The sequence below is a fragment of the Penaeus vannamei genome, chromosome 18 (genome assembly GCF_042767895.1).
Source record: "Penaeus vannamei isolate JL-2024 chromosome 18, ASM4276789v1, whole genome shotgun sequence".
NCBI classification, from domain to species: domain Eukaryota; kingdom Metazoa; phylum Arthropoda; class Malacostraca; order Decapoda; family Penaeidae; genus Penaeus; species Penaeus vannamei.
In genome coordinates, this window is record NC_091566.1 from 25083219 (window position 1) to 25095718 (window position 12500).

General features: G+C 40.3%; 1 protein-coding gene across 3 annotated transcripts in view; it reads left to right on the forward strand.

The window, feature by feature from the left end:
- Nucleotides 1–12500, forward strand: part of LOC113821452 (carbohydrate sulfotransferase 11) — a 40665-nt gene that overhangs the window by 20070 nt on the left and 8095 nt on the right. For all 3 annotated transcript variants that reach the window (XM_070133032.1, XM_027373964.2, XM_027373963.2), the window contains exon 2: nucleotides 12309–12466. In XM_070133032.1, coding sequence (XP_069989133.1) covers nucleotides 12331–12466 — 136 coding nt within the window. In that variant the 5' untranslated portion in view covers nucleotides 12309–12330. The remainder of the gene's footprint in view (nucleotides 1–12308; nucleotides 12467–12500) is intronic.

The following is a 12500-nucleotide window of genomic DNA, read 5'->3' on the forward strand; positions in this document are numbered from 1 at the left end:
AGTGAAACTCCCGAAAAGCGTCTTTAAGGAGAAATTGATTTTTTCTCAAAAGAAGGGGAGTGAAAGGGAGCTCTCGTAACCGGTTGGAACAGGAACCAACCGGTCGGGAACAAGGACGAGGACGAGGACGACTTCCCATACTTAAAGGAGAAAGTGGGTGGTCTTTCTCTCTGTTTATCTATCTAATCTTTCTTTTTTTTTCTTAATCTGTCTCTTATTCCCAAACTCTCTCTCTATCTATCTATCTATTTTTTTCTTATTCTGTCTCTTACTCCGAAACTTTCTCTCTCTCTCTCTCTCTCTCTCTCTCTCTCTCTCTCTCTCTCTCTCTCTCTCTCTCTCTCTCTCTCTCTCTCTCTCTCTCTCTCTCTCTCTCTCTCTCTTTTCTCTCTGTCTCTCCCCCTCTCTCTCTCGTCTATTAAGCACGACTATTATTCTGTTCATTTACTTATTTGTTTCTCTGCTTTGATTTGATACCACATACTATATTTATTTGAAATGAATCACCTGTTTATCCGTTTGCTTAATTTTATTTTCTTATCTTTCGGTTTATTTATTTAAGTATTTTCTGACGAGTCATAATGTCAAAAATATGATGTGTTCATATTCATCACTAACCTTTGAGAAGGTTAGTGGAAATATGATGATTTTAAATACAAGTGTGATTACTTCTCCATCTGTGTGTGCGTTCTTCGTTTATCTTTCTCTCTCTCTTATTCTTTCTTTCTTGCTCTGTCTCCGTCTCCGTCTCCGTCTCCGTCTCTCTCTCTCTCTCTCTCTCTCTCTTTCTCTCTCTGTCTCTCTCTCTCTCTCTCTCTCTCTCTCTCTCTCTCTCTCTCTCTCTCTCTCTCCCTCTCTCTCTCTCTCTCTCTCTCTCTCTCTCTCTCTCTCTCTCTCTCTGTCTCTCTCTCTCTCTCTCTCTCTCTCTCTCTCTCTCTCTCTCTCTCTCTCTCCGCCTACTCCTCTTCCTCTCCCTTCTTTCTCCCCTCGTTCACTCCCTATCATCCCACTCTTCATCCCCTTCACCCCCACCAACCCCTCTCGCCCCCTCCCCTCCCCTCTCCCCTTTCCACCACCTCCCCCACTCTCCAACCCTCCCCCTCCCCTTCCCCTACTCTCCCCCCCTCCCCCCGCCCCTGTCCATCTCAATCCCGCAGGTGCGTCGATATCAGGTCTCGTTACACCTTAATCAATTGCGGATGATCGTCTTTATCTCACTTATTGGATTCATCCGAGGATTGAACGAGCATTTAAGTGGCTCTTGCTTTTGCTTGCTTTGTTGTTTGCGGAGGGACGGCGGGCTTGGGGTTTTGTGAAGGCTGCGGGGAGGGTGTCTCGCGTAATGACATATGCATGCACCTGCACACGAGAAGTAGACGAGCGCACGCACGTATACGCATGCACGCACGCACACAAACACGCACACGAACACACGCACACGAACACACACACACACACACGCACACACACACACGCACACGAACACACGCACACGAACATACACATGCACATGCACATACACACACACACACACACACACACACAGCATCACACACACACTCACACACACACATCACACACACACACACACACACACCATCCAAACACACACACACACACACACACACACACACACACACACAAACAAACTAACAAACACCCAAGCTCAAACGCACACGCAAACAAACCCATTACCAAACAACCTACAAACAACAGATACAAACTAACAATGACCTGAACACACACAAACAAACAGACAAGGAGAAAAGCAGGAGCAGGACACAAGAAAGCAGGGGTACTCTCGCAAGCTTTCTCGCAGCCATACCCGGTTTAAAAAGATAGTGATTAAGCTGATATTCTAGCTGGGAGAGATAGGGGTAAGAGAGGGTATGTTGTCTGAGGGAAGAAAAGGGAAAGAGAGAAGGAAGGGATGGAGAGGAAGAGGAAAGTGGTTGAGGGGAAGAGGAAGAGGAAGAAAGGGGAGGAGGGGAATAAGAAAGAGGTGGAGGGTTAGGCGAAGACAGAAGGAAGGGATGGAAGGGGAAGAGAAAGTGGTGAAGGAAGGGAAGGAAGGGGGAAGGAAAGAAAGAGGAAAGAGAAAGGGAAGGAGATGGAAGAAAGGAAGAGGAAGAAAGGGAAGGAGGGGAAGAGGAAAGAGAGGTGGAGGGGAAGGGGAAAGGGAGGAAGAGAGAGAAGGGAGAAGGAGGAAAGGAGAAGAGGGGAGGGGAAGATGAGGGAAAGAGTAATAGTAAGACTAAGAGAAAGACAGAGGAAGAGATAGAAACAAAGAAAGAATATGACAGAAATCAAACCAAGATAAAAGGGCAAAAGATGAAGAAATTTAATAAAAGGATAAAGGAAAAGCGAAGGACAGAGAATGAGGCAAAAAAAGTGAGAGAGAGAAATGAAGAGCGAAGGACAGAGTGAGACAAAAATAAATAGATAAATATGTAAATGAATACAGAAGTGAGAGAAAGAAATGAAGAGCGAAGGGCAGAGGGTGAGGAAAAGGATAAGAGAAAAGCGAAGGACAGAGAATAAGACGAAAAAAGAAGAAAAAGAAAAGAAAAGAAGAATGATAGAGGAAAAGCGAAGGATAGAGAATGAGGCAAAAAAGAAAGATGAAGGAAAAGCAAAGGATGAACAATGAGGCAAAAAAAGAAAGAAAGAAAAAGAAAAAAAAGAAGAAAGTGAGAATGATAGAGGAAAGGAGAAGGACAATGAATGAGACAAAAGAAATAAATAGAAGGAAAACAAAGAAAAGAAAGTGAGAATGATAAACGAAGGGCGATGGACAAAGAATGAGACAAAAAAAGAAGAAAAAAAGCGATAGAATGATTAAGGAAAAGCGAAGGACAAAGAATGAGACAAAAAAGAAAGAAAAAAGAAGCAAAAAAAAAAAAAAGAAGGTGAGAATGGGAAAAAACAGGCAAAGGACAAAGAATGATACAAATAAAAAAAGAGAAAGAAAAGAAAGAGCATGATAAAGGAAAGACGAAAGACAAAGAATGGAGACAAAAAAAAACAGAAGAAAGAAGAAAGAAAATGATAAAAGAAAGGCGAAAGACAAAAGTGAGGTAAAAAAAAAGAAGAAAGAAAATAAATAGAATGATAAAAGAAAGGCGAAGGACAAAAATGAGACAAAGAAAAACAGAAGAAAGAAAAGAAATAGAATGATAAAGAAAAGGCGAAGGACAAAAATGAAACAAAGAAAAAAGAAAAAGAAGGAAGAAAAATATAGAATGATAAATGAAAGGCGAAAGACAAAGAATGAGACAAAGGAAAAAATAGAATGATAAAGAAAAGACGAAAGACAAAGAATGAGACAAAGAAAAAAAAAGAAGAAAGAAAAGAAAGAGACTGATAAAGGAAAGATGAAGGACAAAACTGAGACAAAGAAAAAAAGAAGAAAGAAAAGAAAGAGAATGATAAAGAAAAGCCGAAAGACAAAGAATGAGACAAAGAAGAAGAGAGAAAAAGAAAAGAAAGAGAATGATAAGGAAAAGACGAAAGATAAAAGAATGAAAGCCAGACAAAGAACGAAAAAACGAAGAAGAAAGAAAAAGAAATCGAATGATAAAGGAAAGCCGAAAGACAAAGAATAAAAAAAAGGAAGAAAGAAAAGAAAGAAAAAGAAATAGAAAGATAAAGGACAGGCGAAGGGCAGAGGCCAAGCACAGTACACGGACCGGAGGAAGTGGCGAGCGGCGAGGCGGAAACACGACTCTTGAAATTTGATGAAGTCGTACTTGTCTCCGCGCGTCCTGGAGGAGGAGTGAGTGGTCGTTTCTGCCAGACGACTTTGTCACGGACGCACACTGGCTCCTGCTTACATAAGTCACACGCGTAGGTTGCGGTTACATAGGTCACACGTATATGAGGTACGGCAACATAGGTCACACTTACATAGGTCACACTTACATGGGTCACACGTACATGAGGTACAGTTACATAGGTCACGTACATGGACTACACGTTCATAAGTTACGGCAACATAGGTCACACGTACATGAGTTATAGTTACATAGATCACACGTACATAGGTCACACGTACATAGTCACACGGACATAGGCCACACGTACTTGGGTTACGGTTACATAGGTCACACTTACATACGAGATATTTGTATCTCTTGTTTTTATTTGTAAGCGAACTTGTGGGTCGTGGTTGCTGGACCGGAGGCAGAATAATGTTGTGAGGGTCAGAGGGCTTGATACTTGTATGGAAATAAGTGTAAAGGAAGAAAAGTTTTTGATTACACTGCAGAATTTGTGTGTGTGGCTGGGGGTGAGGGGGTGAGGGGGATTTTTCCGGGATAACCTGCAGGATAAGAACAAGAGCGGAACCTGCACTGTGTCCTTCTGAGCCGCCTTCAGGGTCAAGCAGTTACATGATACACTTGCACATTCACGCAAATACAAGTATGCACGGGGGGGGGGGGGGGGTAGGCATGTAGCCGTGGTCGTGTTCAGACCCTTGCATTTTTTTTTAAATTTATTTATGTATGCTTCATCGCTCGCTAACTGACGTTCACGAATGCATGCGCGCGCGCGCACACACACACACACACACACACACACACACACACACACACACACACACACACACACACACACAGAGAGCGACACACACACAGAGCGAGAGAGAGAGAGAGAGAGAGAGAGAGAGAGAGAGAGAGAGAGAGAGAGAGAGAGAGAGAGAGAGAGAGAGAGAGAGAAACCTTTGACAAATTAGAGTGCATTCATATCTGCCCCATCATATTCGCCTACATACATCTCAATAATTATATAATTTTTTAAAACACGATAAAACATATCTTTGAAAGTGAGGTCCTATCGTTGATTTCTTAACACACGATACGAAATCTCTTCCTATAAACAGTTTGGAAATGTGACGCTAGTGGTTGGATATATGGCACGATTTAAAACGAAAATTAATATTAACCTTTTTGCTGTGTTAACGTACAAACCGCCTTTGTGTCGATGTGGTATGAATAACAAACGTATATGCATGTTCTGAAAAGTTTTAGGTGTATTAAACTATATTTCATTCTGAATATTTCCTGACAAAATTTAATTTTTACTCCCATTCAAAATTCGTGTCAAAATTCTTTTGTATAGTTTTAAATGCACAGTAGCTCTATTTACGAATATCAGTAAATGGAATACGATAACTGTTGGTGTGCCTGCTGTAAGAAAAGATATCCACTGAAAATATTTATTGTCATATTTTTTCAATATGATCGTCCTCTTCCAATTTGTCTAAATCCACGAATATATAGAACTTCGCATTAGATTTACTCAATCTCTGAAATAAGCGTGGCTTCAATGTAGTAAAAACAGGAATAGAATAGCAAATTTGAGAAATAACACATATTTCAAGATTTGAGGGAAGGAAGGGGGGGGGGCATGGATGTCATTTCAGGAGGCTGGACAATGGTGAGTTGGCGATCGAAGCGAGCACAATCTGCTTCTGAAATAGAGCTATTCTAGGGCGTTTTTGAGCCATAATTAGAGCCATATAGGTGTAATATAGGCTAATAGTTTAATAATAAGTCTAACCTATTTGATTTAATGATTAGGGTTTGGCCCTTGCGAGGCAAACACGTACATAAGTTGCGGTTACATAGGTCACACATACATGAGTTAGTCACATAGGTCACACATACATGAGTTGGTCACATAGGTCACACATACATGAGTTACAGTTACATAGGTCACACTTACGTAGGTCACTTACATGACTTACATTTAAATAGGTCACACTTATGTAGGTCACACGTACATGAGTTACAGTTACATAGGTCACACTTACGTAGGTCACTTACATGAGTTACATTTACATAGGTCACACTTACATAGGTCACGTACATGAGTTACAGTTACATAGATCACACTTACGTAGGTCACGTACAAGTTACATTTACATAGGTCACGTACATGAGTTACAGTTGACACCCTAGGTAAGTAACCATCAAAGCAGTGGTTATCAACCTTTTTTACATTCGCGATCCCTTTCTCAAACTGCCAATTTCTTTCTAGCTGCATGTTTTAGGTTAAAGGGGAGGAATTATGCCTCAGTATCCTTTATATACTTAATTGTAGTACAGTACCCCTCATTAGCAAAGATTCGTATTCCATTGTTAATATTAACATCGACATCATGCATTAAAAGATGATGATATTGGTTACGTCATAGTTAATAAATTTAATAATTTATTATGCTCATCGGTTGACAAACACAATATCAATGTTACCAGCGTCACCCACGGTAACGGTTTACGTCATTTGAAATCAATATCAATTCTTACTTGTGATCACACGCACGCACGCGCGCGCGCGCGCACACACACACACACACACACACACACACACACACACACACACACACACACACACACACACACACACACACACACACACACACACGCACACACGCACACACACACACACACACACACACGCACGCACACACACGCACACACACACACGCACACATACACACGCACGCACGCACGCACGAAAACACACACACACACATAATACTCATCGATGTGACAGTGGTGTTACATCATGTTACTCCTTGCGGTGTCACGTCGCAGACATGAAGTTCTCGCACCATCTGTCATATTTTCCCATGTCACCACCTGTTGCTGCCCGCTGTGACACTGAATTTATGCATACATGTTTGTGTGCGTGTGTTTGTGTTTGTTTGAGTCCGTTCGTTTGTGCGTGTGTATGTGTGCGTGTGTCTGTGCGTGTGCGTGTGTGTGTGTGTGTGTGTGTGTGTGTGTGTGCGCGCGTGCGCGTGCGTGCGTACGTATGTGTTTTTTTTGTGCGTGTGCGCGTCTGTGCGCGTGTGTCTGTGTGGTGACGCAGAAGAGAAAAAGAGAAGCAAGACTGTGGTTTGCCAAGGGGAAAATACACCACGAAGAAGTGCCTTGACTGGAAAATAATACCCAGACTTTTTTCCCTTCTTTTTAGACCTAAAACAGGATTAATGTCGAAAGCGCAATTATAGAAAGCACAGGGCAATAATTTGGACACACACACACACACACACACACACACACACACACACACACACACACACACACACACACACACACACACACACACACACACACACACACACACACACACATATATATGTATATATGCGTGTAAATATGTATATATATTATGTATATGCATATACATTTGTATATACATGTACATATAATCATATATATATACATATACATGGAAGAAAAAACCACACTGCGCAAACTAGACTTATTGAGAAAAGTGAGACAACAGTTTCGGGATCGTACATATACATGTATATGTACACAAATAGTGTTTTCTTGTTCTTCCCTTCGTTGTTCCTTTTGTTCAGGAACGACGGTGTGACAGGAGCGAGCGCCAGTACTCTGCTATGGTGTTCTCATCCCATCTTGTCCCAGCTGTCCTTTGTTAGTCTGTGGTGAGCGTTGAAGTGTCATTCGAGTGGACCTTAATTTGCGTGTGCGTGTGTGTGTCTGTCTGTGTGTGTGTCTGTGTGTCTATTTGTGTGTGTGTGTCTGTGGCTGTGTGTCTATTTGTGTGTGTGTGTCTGTGGCTGTGTGTCTATTTGTGTGTGTGTGTCTATTTGTGTGTGTGTGTCTGTGGCTGTGTGTCTATTTGTGTGTGTGTGTCTGTGGCTGTGTGTCTATTTGTGTGTGTGTCTGTGGCTGTGTAATGCTCTATCCAATGTGTGTGTGTCTGTGTGTCTATTTGTGTGTGTGTATGTGGCTGTGGCTGTCTATTTGTGTGTGTGTGTCTGTGGCTGTCTATTTATGTGTGTAGGGTTGTGTGTCTATTTGTGGTGGAGATGTGTCTGTGGCTGTGTGTCTTCTATTTGTGTGTCTGTGGCTGTGTCTATTTGTATTGTGTGTCAGTATGTGGCTGTGTCAAATGTCTATTTGTGCGTGTGTCTGTGGCTGTGTGTCTATTTGTGTGTGTGTCTGTGGCTGTAATGTGTCTATTTGTGAGTGTGTGAGTGTGTCTGTGTTGTATGTCTGTTGTGTAGCCTTGTGGCTGTGTGTTCAGAGCAAATTATTTGAGTGTGTGTCTGTGGCTGTGTGTCTATTTGGGTGTGTGTGTCTGTGGCTGTGTGTGTCGAGTTGGAAGTGAGCAAAGTGGTAAGTGTTGAAGGAAAGAAGGGGGGAGGGGAGGGAGTCTCTAAGGCCAAGGGGTGGGGGTGAAGGGGGTGAAGGGGGGAGGGTTTAGAAGGTCAGTAGTTCATTCGTGTCACTGTCACTGCCAGGTCTCAGGAATCTGCTTGACCCTCACAGCTCGTTAAGTAAGCGAGGGTCGTATGCAGGCCGAGTGAAGGAGAAAGAGGGAAAGAAAGCAAGAAAAGAGAAAGAGACAAAAAGGGAAGAAAGAAAGAAAAGAGAATAAGGCAAAGCGGGAAGAAAGTTTAAAAAAAAGAGAACGAAAGTGAAGAGAGAAAGGTATAAAAGGAAGAACCAACAACGGAAGAGAGAAAGCAAAAGAAGAAAGAAAGAAAGAAAACAAAAGAAACAAAGGAAGAAAGGATGGCACTGTGTCACACGGTGCCAGTGAGACCAGCGCTGTGACAGACACCCAAGCCAGAGCGCCGTCACACAGCACAATGCCGGGGCGCGGTCGGTGGCACGTCAGCTGTGAGGGGGAAAGAGAGAGAACAGGCAGGTGAACGAGGCAGGCCGTGGCACCGGGGAGGGAGAAAGAGTGCCACAGAGGTCGCGAGGAGGGGCTGACGGTGCCACTAGCTTACCATGAGAAAGCGAACGGATCGCGGCCTTGACTTTTCAATACGAGCTTGTTTTTCTCTCTCTTCTTCCGGGACCTTTGTCGTAGCGGAATCGAAAGCGCGGGTGTAGCGGGCTCACACTCTCTCGTGACTGATGCTGAAATTAGGGGTCGAAATGACAATGGCAGAAAGGGGTGAAGACGTTTTTATTACGGCCATTCATTGCTACTGTTATACGTGATTTTTTTTACATTTTATTTGTACGATAGTAATGATGATAACAGTAATGTTAGTTGTAAGAATGATGTTAGATATAATGATACTGATGATGATAATATTGATGATAGTTATGATCATATTGATAATTAGGATCAAAGGTAACACTAATCATAAGAAAAATATGATGATGAAATTGTCATTGTAATTAAAAGTTGATAAGAATGGTGCTGACAAGGCGAATAGTAACAGTCAAACAGTCAAATAATATAACAAGAACAACAACAAACACAACAATAACCGCAAGGATAATGATGATGATAATGATATCAATAACGATAATAAAAACAGTAGCAATTGTGATAATCACGATATAAAAAATTACAACGATAAGTGCTAAAAATGACAACTTTAATGATAAGGATAATTGCAATAAGGGTAATTATAAAGAAATTATCATGGTTATCACAGTGATGATAATGATAACGATAACGATGATTATCGATAAAAATAAAAATTATAATAAGAATAATAAGATTAAGAATGACAAGTAATGATAAAGAATACTTAATAGATAACATTAGTAATAACAACGTTTATAATACTGATCATAATAGTAACAGAAATTATGGCAATGGTATTAATGATAACCGTAATGAGTGTCATAAAAAGGATAATGATTGGCATAATGATAATGGTTATGGTTATGATAGTAATGATAACAATGGTACTGATGATAATGATGATAGGCCATGCCAATAGCCATAGTATTAACAATAATTATTTTGATAATTACAAAAGTAATATTAATGATAATAGAGTTACAAATGATAATGGTACGGATTGTAATAATTATAAGAATAATGGTAATGATACTAGTAACAATGATGATAATGATAATAGTAATCATGAAGGTAATAATAGCAAAAGCGATAATAGTAATGATGTAATAATCACCATCACTATCATCAAAATCATATCGAAATTATCAGCAGAGTCAGCATTCGACCACAGTCATTTCAATTGCAACCAAATCCTCTTCCTTAGAAATAAGACCAGCCTGTTATGCAAGAACACAAGACAGCTGTTCTTATCCTTGAAGAAATCCGAGGAACGATGTGAAAGCGTAATTCTTGGTTGTTGTTGCAGCTGTTGTTGTTATAGTTGATGTTGCTAAGGTTGTTGATGTTGTTGTCATTGTTGTCTATGTTTTATTTGTTGTTAAAGTTTTTCGTTGTCGTTATAGTTGTGGTTGTTGTCGCTGTTGTATTTGTTATTAAAGTCGTAGTTTTTCGTTGTCTTTGTTGTATTTGTTATTAAAAATTGTAGTAATTCGTTTTCGTTCTGTCTTTGTTATTAAAGTGTTATTTATTAAATTTGTTTTCGTTGTCGTTCTGTATTTGTTATTAAAGTCGTTGTTGTATTTGTTATTAAAGTTGTTGTTGTAGTTGATGTTGTTAAGGTTATTGTTGCTGTTGTCATTGTTGTCGATGTTTTATTTGTTGTTGAAGTTTTTCGTTGCCGTTGTTATAGTTGTCGTTGTTGTATTTGTTATTAAAGTTGTTTTTCGTAGTTGCTGCATTTGCTATTAAAGTCGTTGTTGTATTTGTTAATAAAGTTGTTTTTCGTTGTCGTTGTTGTTATTTTTGTTGTTTTTCTTGTTTATTAGGTGGATTAGAGGGAAAGAATCGCCAAGCATTTGATTTCATTTTGGGATTTTTTTTCCTTTTAAGGCGATTTGTATTTATTGTGATTGTGATTATTATCTGTATTTTTATATTATATTGTTAATGGTGTTATTCATGTTTTGATATATGTATATGTTTATACGTGTATTGGTTTATATATATATATATATATATATATATATATATATATATATATATATATATATATATATATATATATATATATGTGTGTGTGTGTGTGTGTGTGTGTGTGTGTGTGTGTGTGTGTGTGTGTGTGTGTGTGTGTGTGTGTGTGTGTGTGTGTGTGTGTGCGCGCGTGTGCGTGTGTGTATGTAATGCATTCATGTATATATGTGTATATATATATGTATATATATATATATATATATATATATATACATGTAAGAATGTCTGTATGTACGCAGGTAAGAATATATGTTATATGTATGCATGTATGGGTATGTGTGCATGCGTATGTGTGCACAACCGCATAAATGTACACATGCTTCTGCAAAACAGTGCTCGATTATGTGCGTTCCCGTGAACTGGAGTCCATTTGCTTGTTTGTCTTGCGCGGGGGGAGGAAGGGAGGGGGGAGGGGGGGAGGGGGGGGGAGGGGAAAGGGGGAGGGGGGATCGAATCGTGAGTTTCCGGCAAAAACAAGAGTTGTTCAGAAGACCTCTATGAGTCATTTTTATTGATCTTCTATTGACTTGGTTCTTCCTCCCCCCTCCCCTCCCTTTCCCTCCTTTTTAATTGGTCTTTCCGTCTCTTTTTTTTTTCTTTTCTTTTTAATAAGATGAAGACCTTTCTCTCTCCCTTTCATTGGTGCATCGTTTGATTAATATCTCTGAATTGAAATCTTTTCCGACTTCCATCTTTTTTTTCTTTCGCTTTTAACTGAAACCGTTTCTTATTTGACCCTTTTCGTCTTGCTTTTAAGTGAAGCCCTTTCTAACTTGACCTTTTTTTGCCTCTCGCTTTTAATTGAGACCTTATTTGACCTTTTTTTCCTCTCTGAACTGAAACATTTTCTAACTTAACCTTTCTTTCATTTCGCTCTTAATTGAAACCTTGTCTTATATGACTTTTTTCCCTCTCGATTTGAATTGAAAAAGTCTCCTTTGACCTTTTTTTTTGCCTCTCGCCTTAATTGAAACATTATTTGACCTCTCTTTCCTCTCACTTTTAGCTAAAAAAAAAAAATCTAACTTGACCTTTCTTTCCTCTCGCATTTAATTGATTTTATTTTCTTATTTGACCTTTATCATTTCGCTTTTAACTGAAAACTTTTCTAACCACATTTTTTCCCCTCTCGCTTTCAATGGAAACTTCATACCTGATTTTTTCCTTCCGCTAATTTTTTTTAACCTGAAGTCTCATTTAACCCCTCTCGCTTCCCACATCCCCCTCCCCCCCTTTGTTTTTTCATTCTCTCTCCTCATTTTTTATCCGAAACCTTACCGGGGGACTTCATCTCCCTCACTCACTCCCCCCCCCTCCCCCCTTTGTTTTTTTTTGTTTTTGTTTTTTCATTCTCTCTCCTCATTTTTTATCCGAAACCTCACTGGACTTCATCTCCCTCATCTTTCCTGTTACTTTTCTTTCCTCTATCTCACTCTCTCTCTCTCTCTCTCCCCTCACAGTACCTGCGGGCGTTGCTGAGCCATGATGTATCGACTAAGAGCTGTGGTGTGTGCTCTGGCGGGCGTCACCGTCTTCACCTGCATCGCCTCCGTCAAGTGGTTCCTGGTGACGGACCACCTCGTCGAGCAGAGGTCGTCGGGGGCCTCGGCGATGCCAGGTAAGCGGGAGTGGGGGAGGGCGGGAGAGAGGGA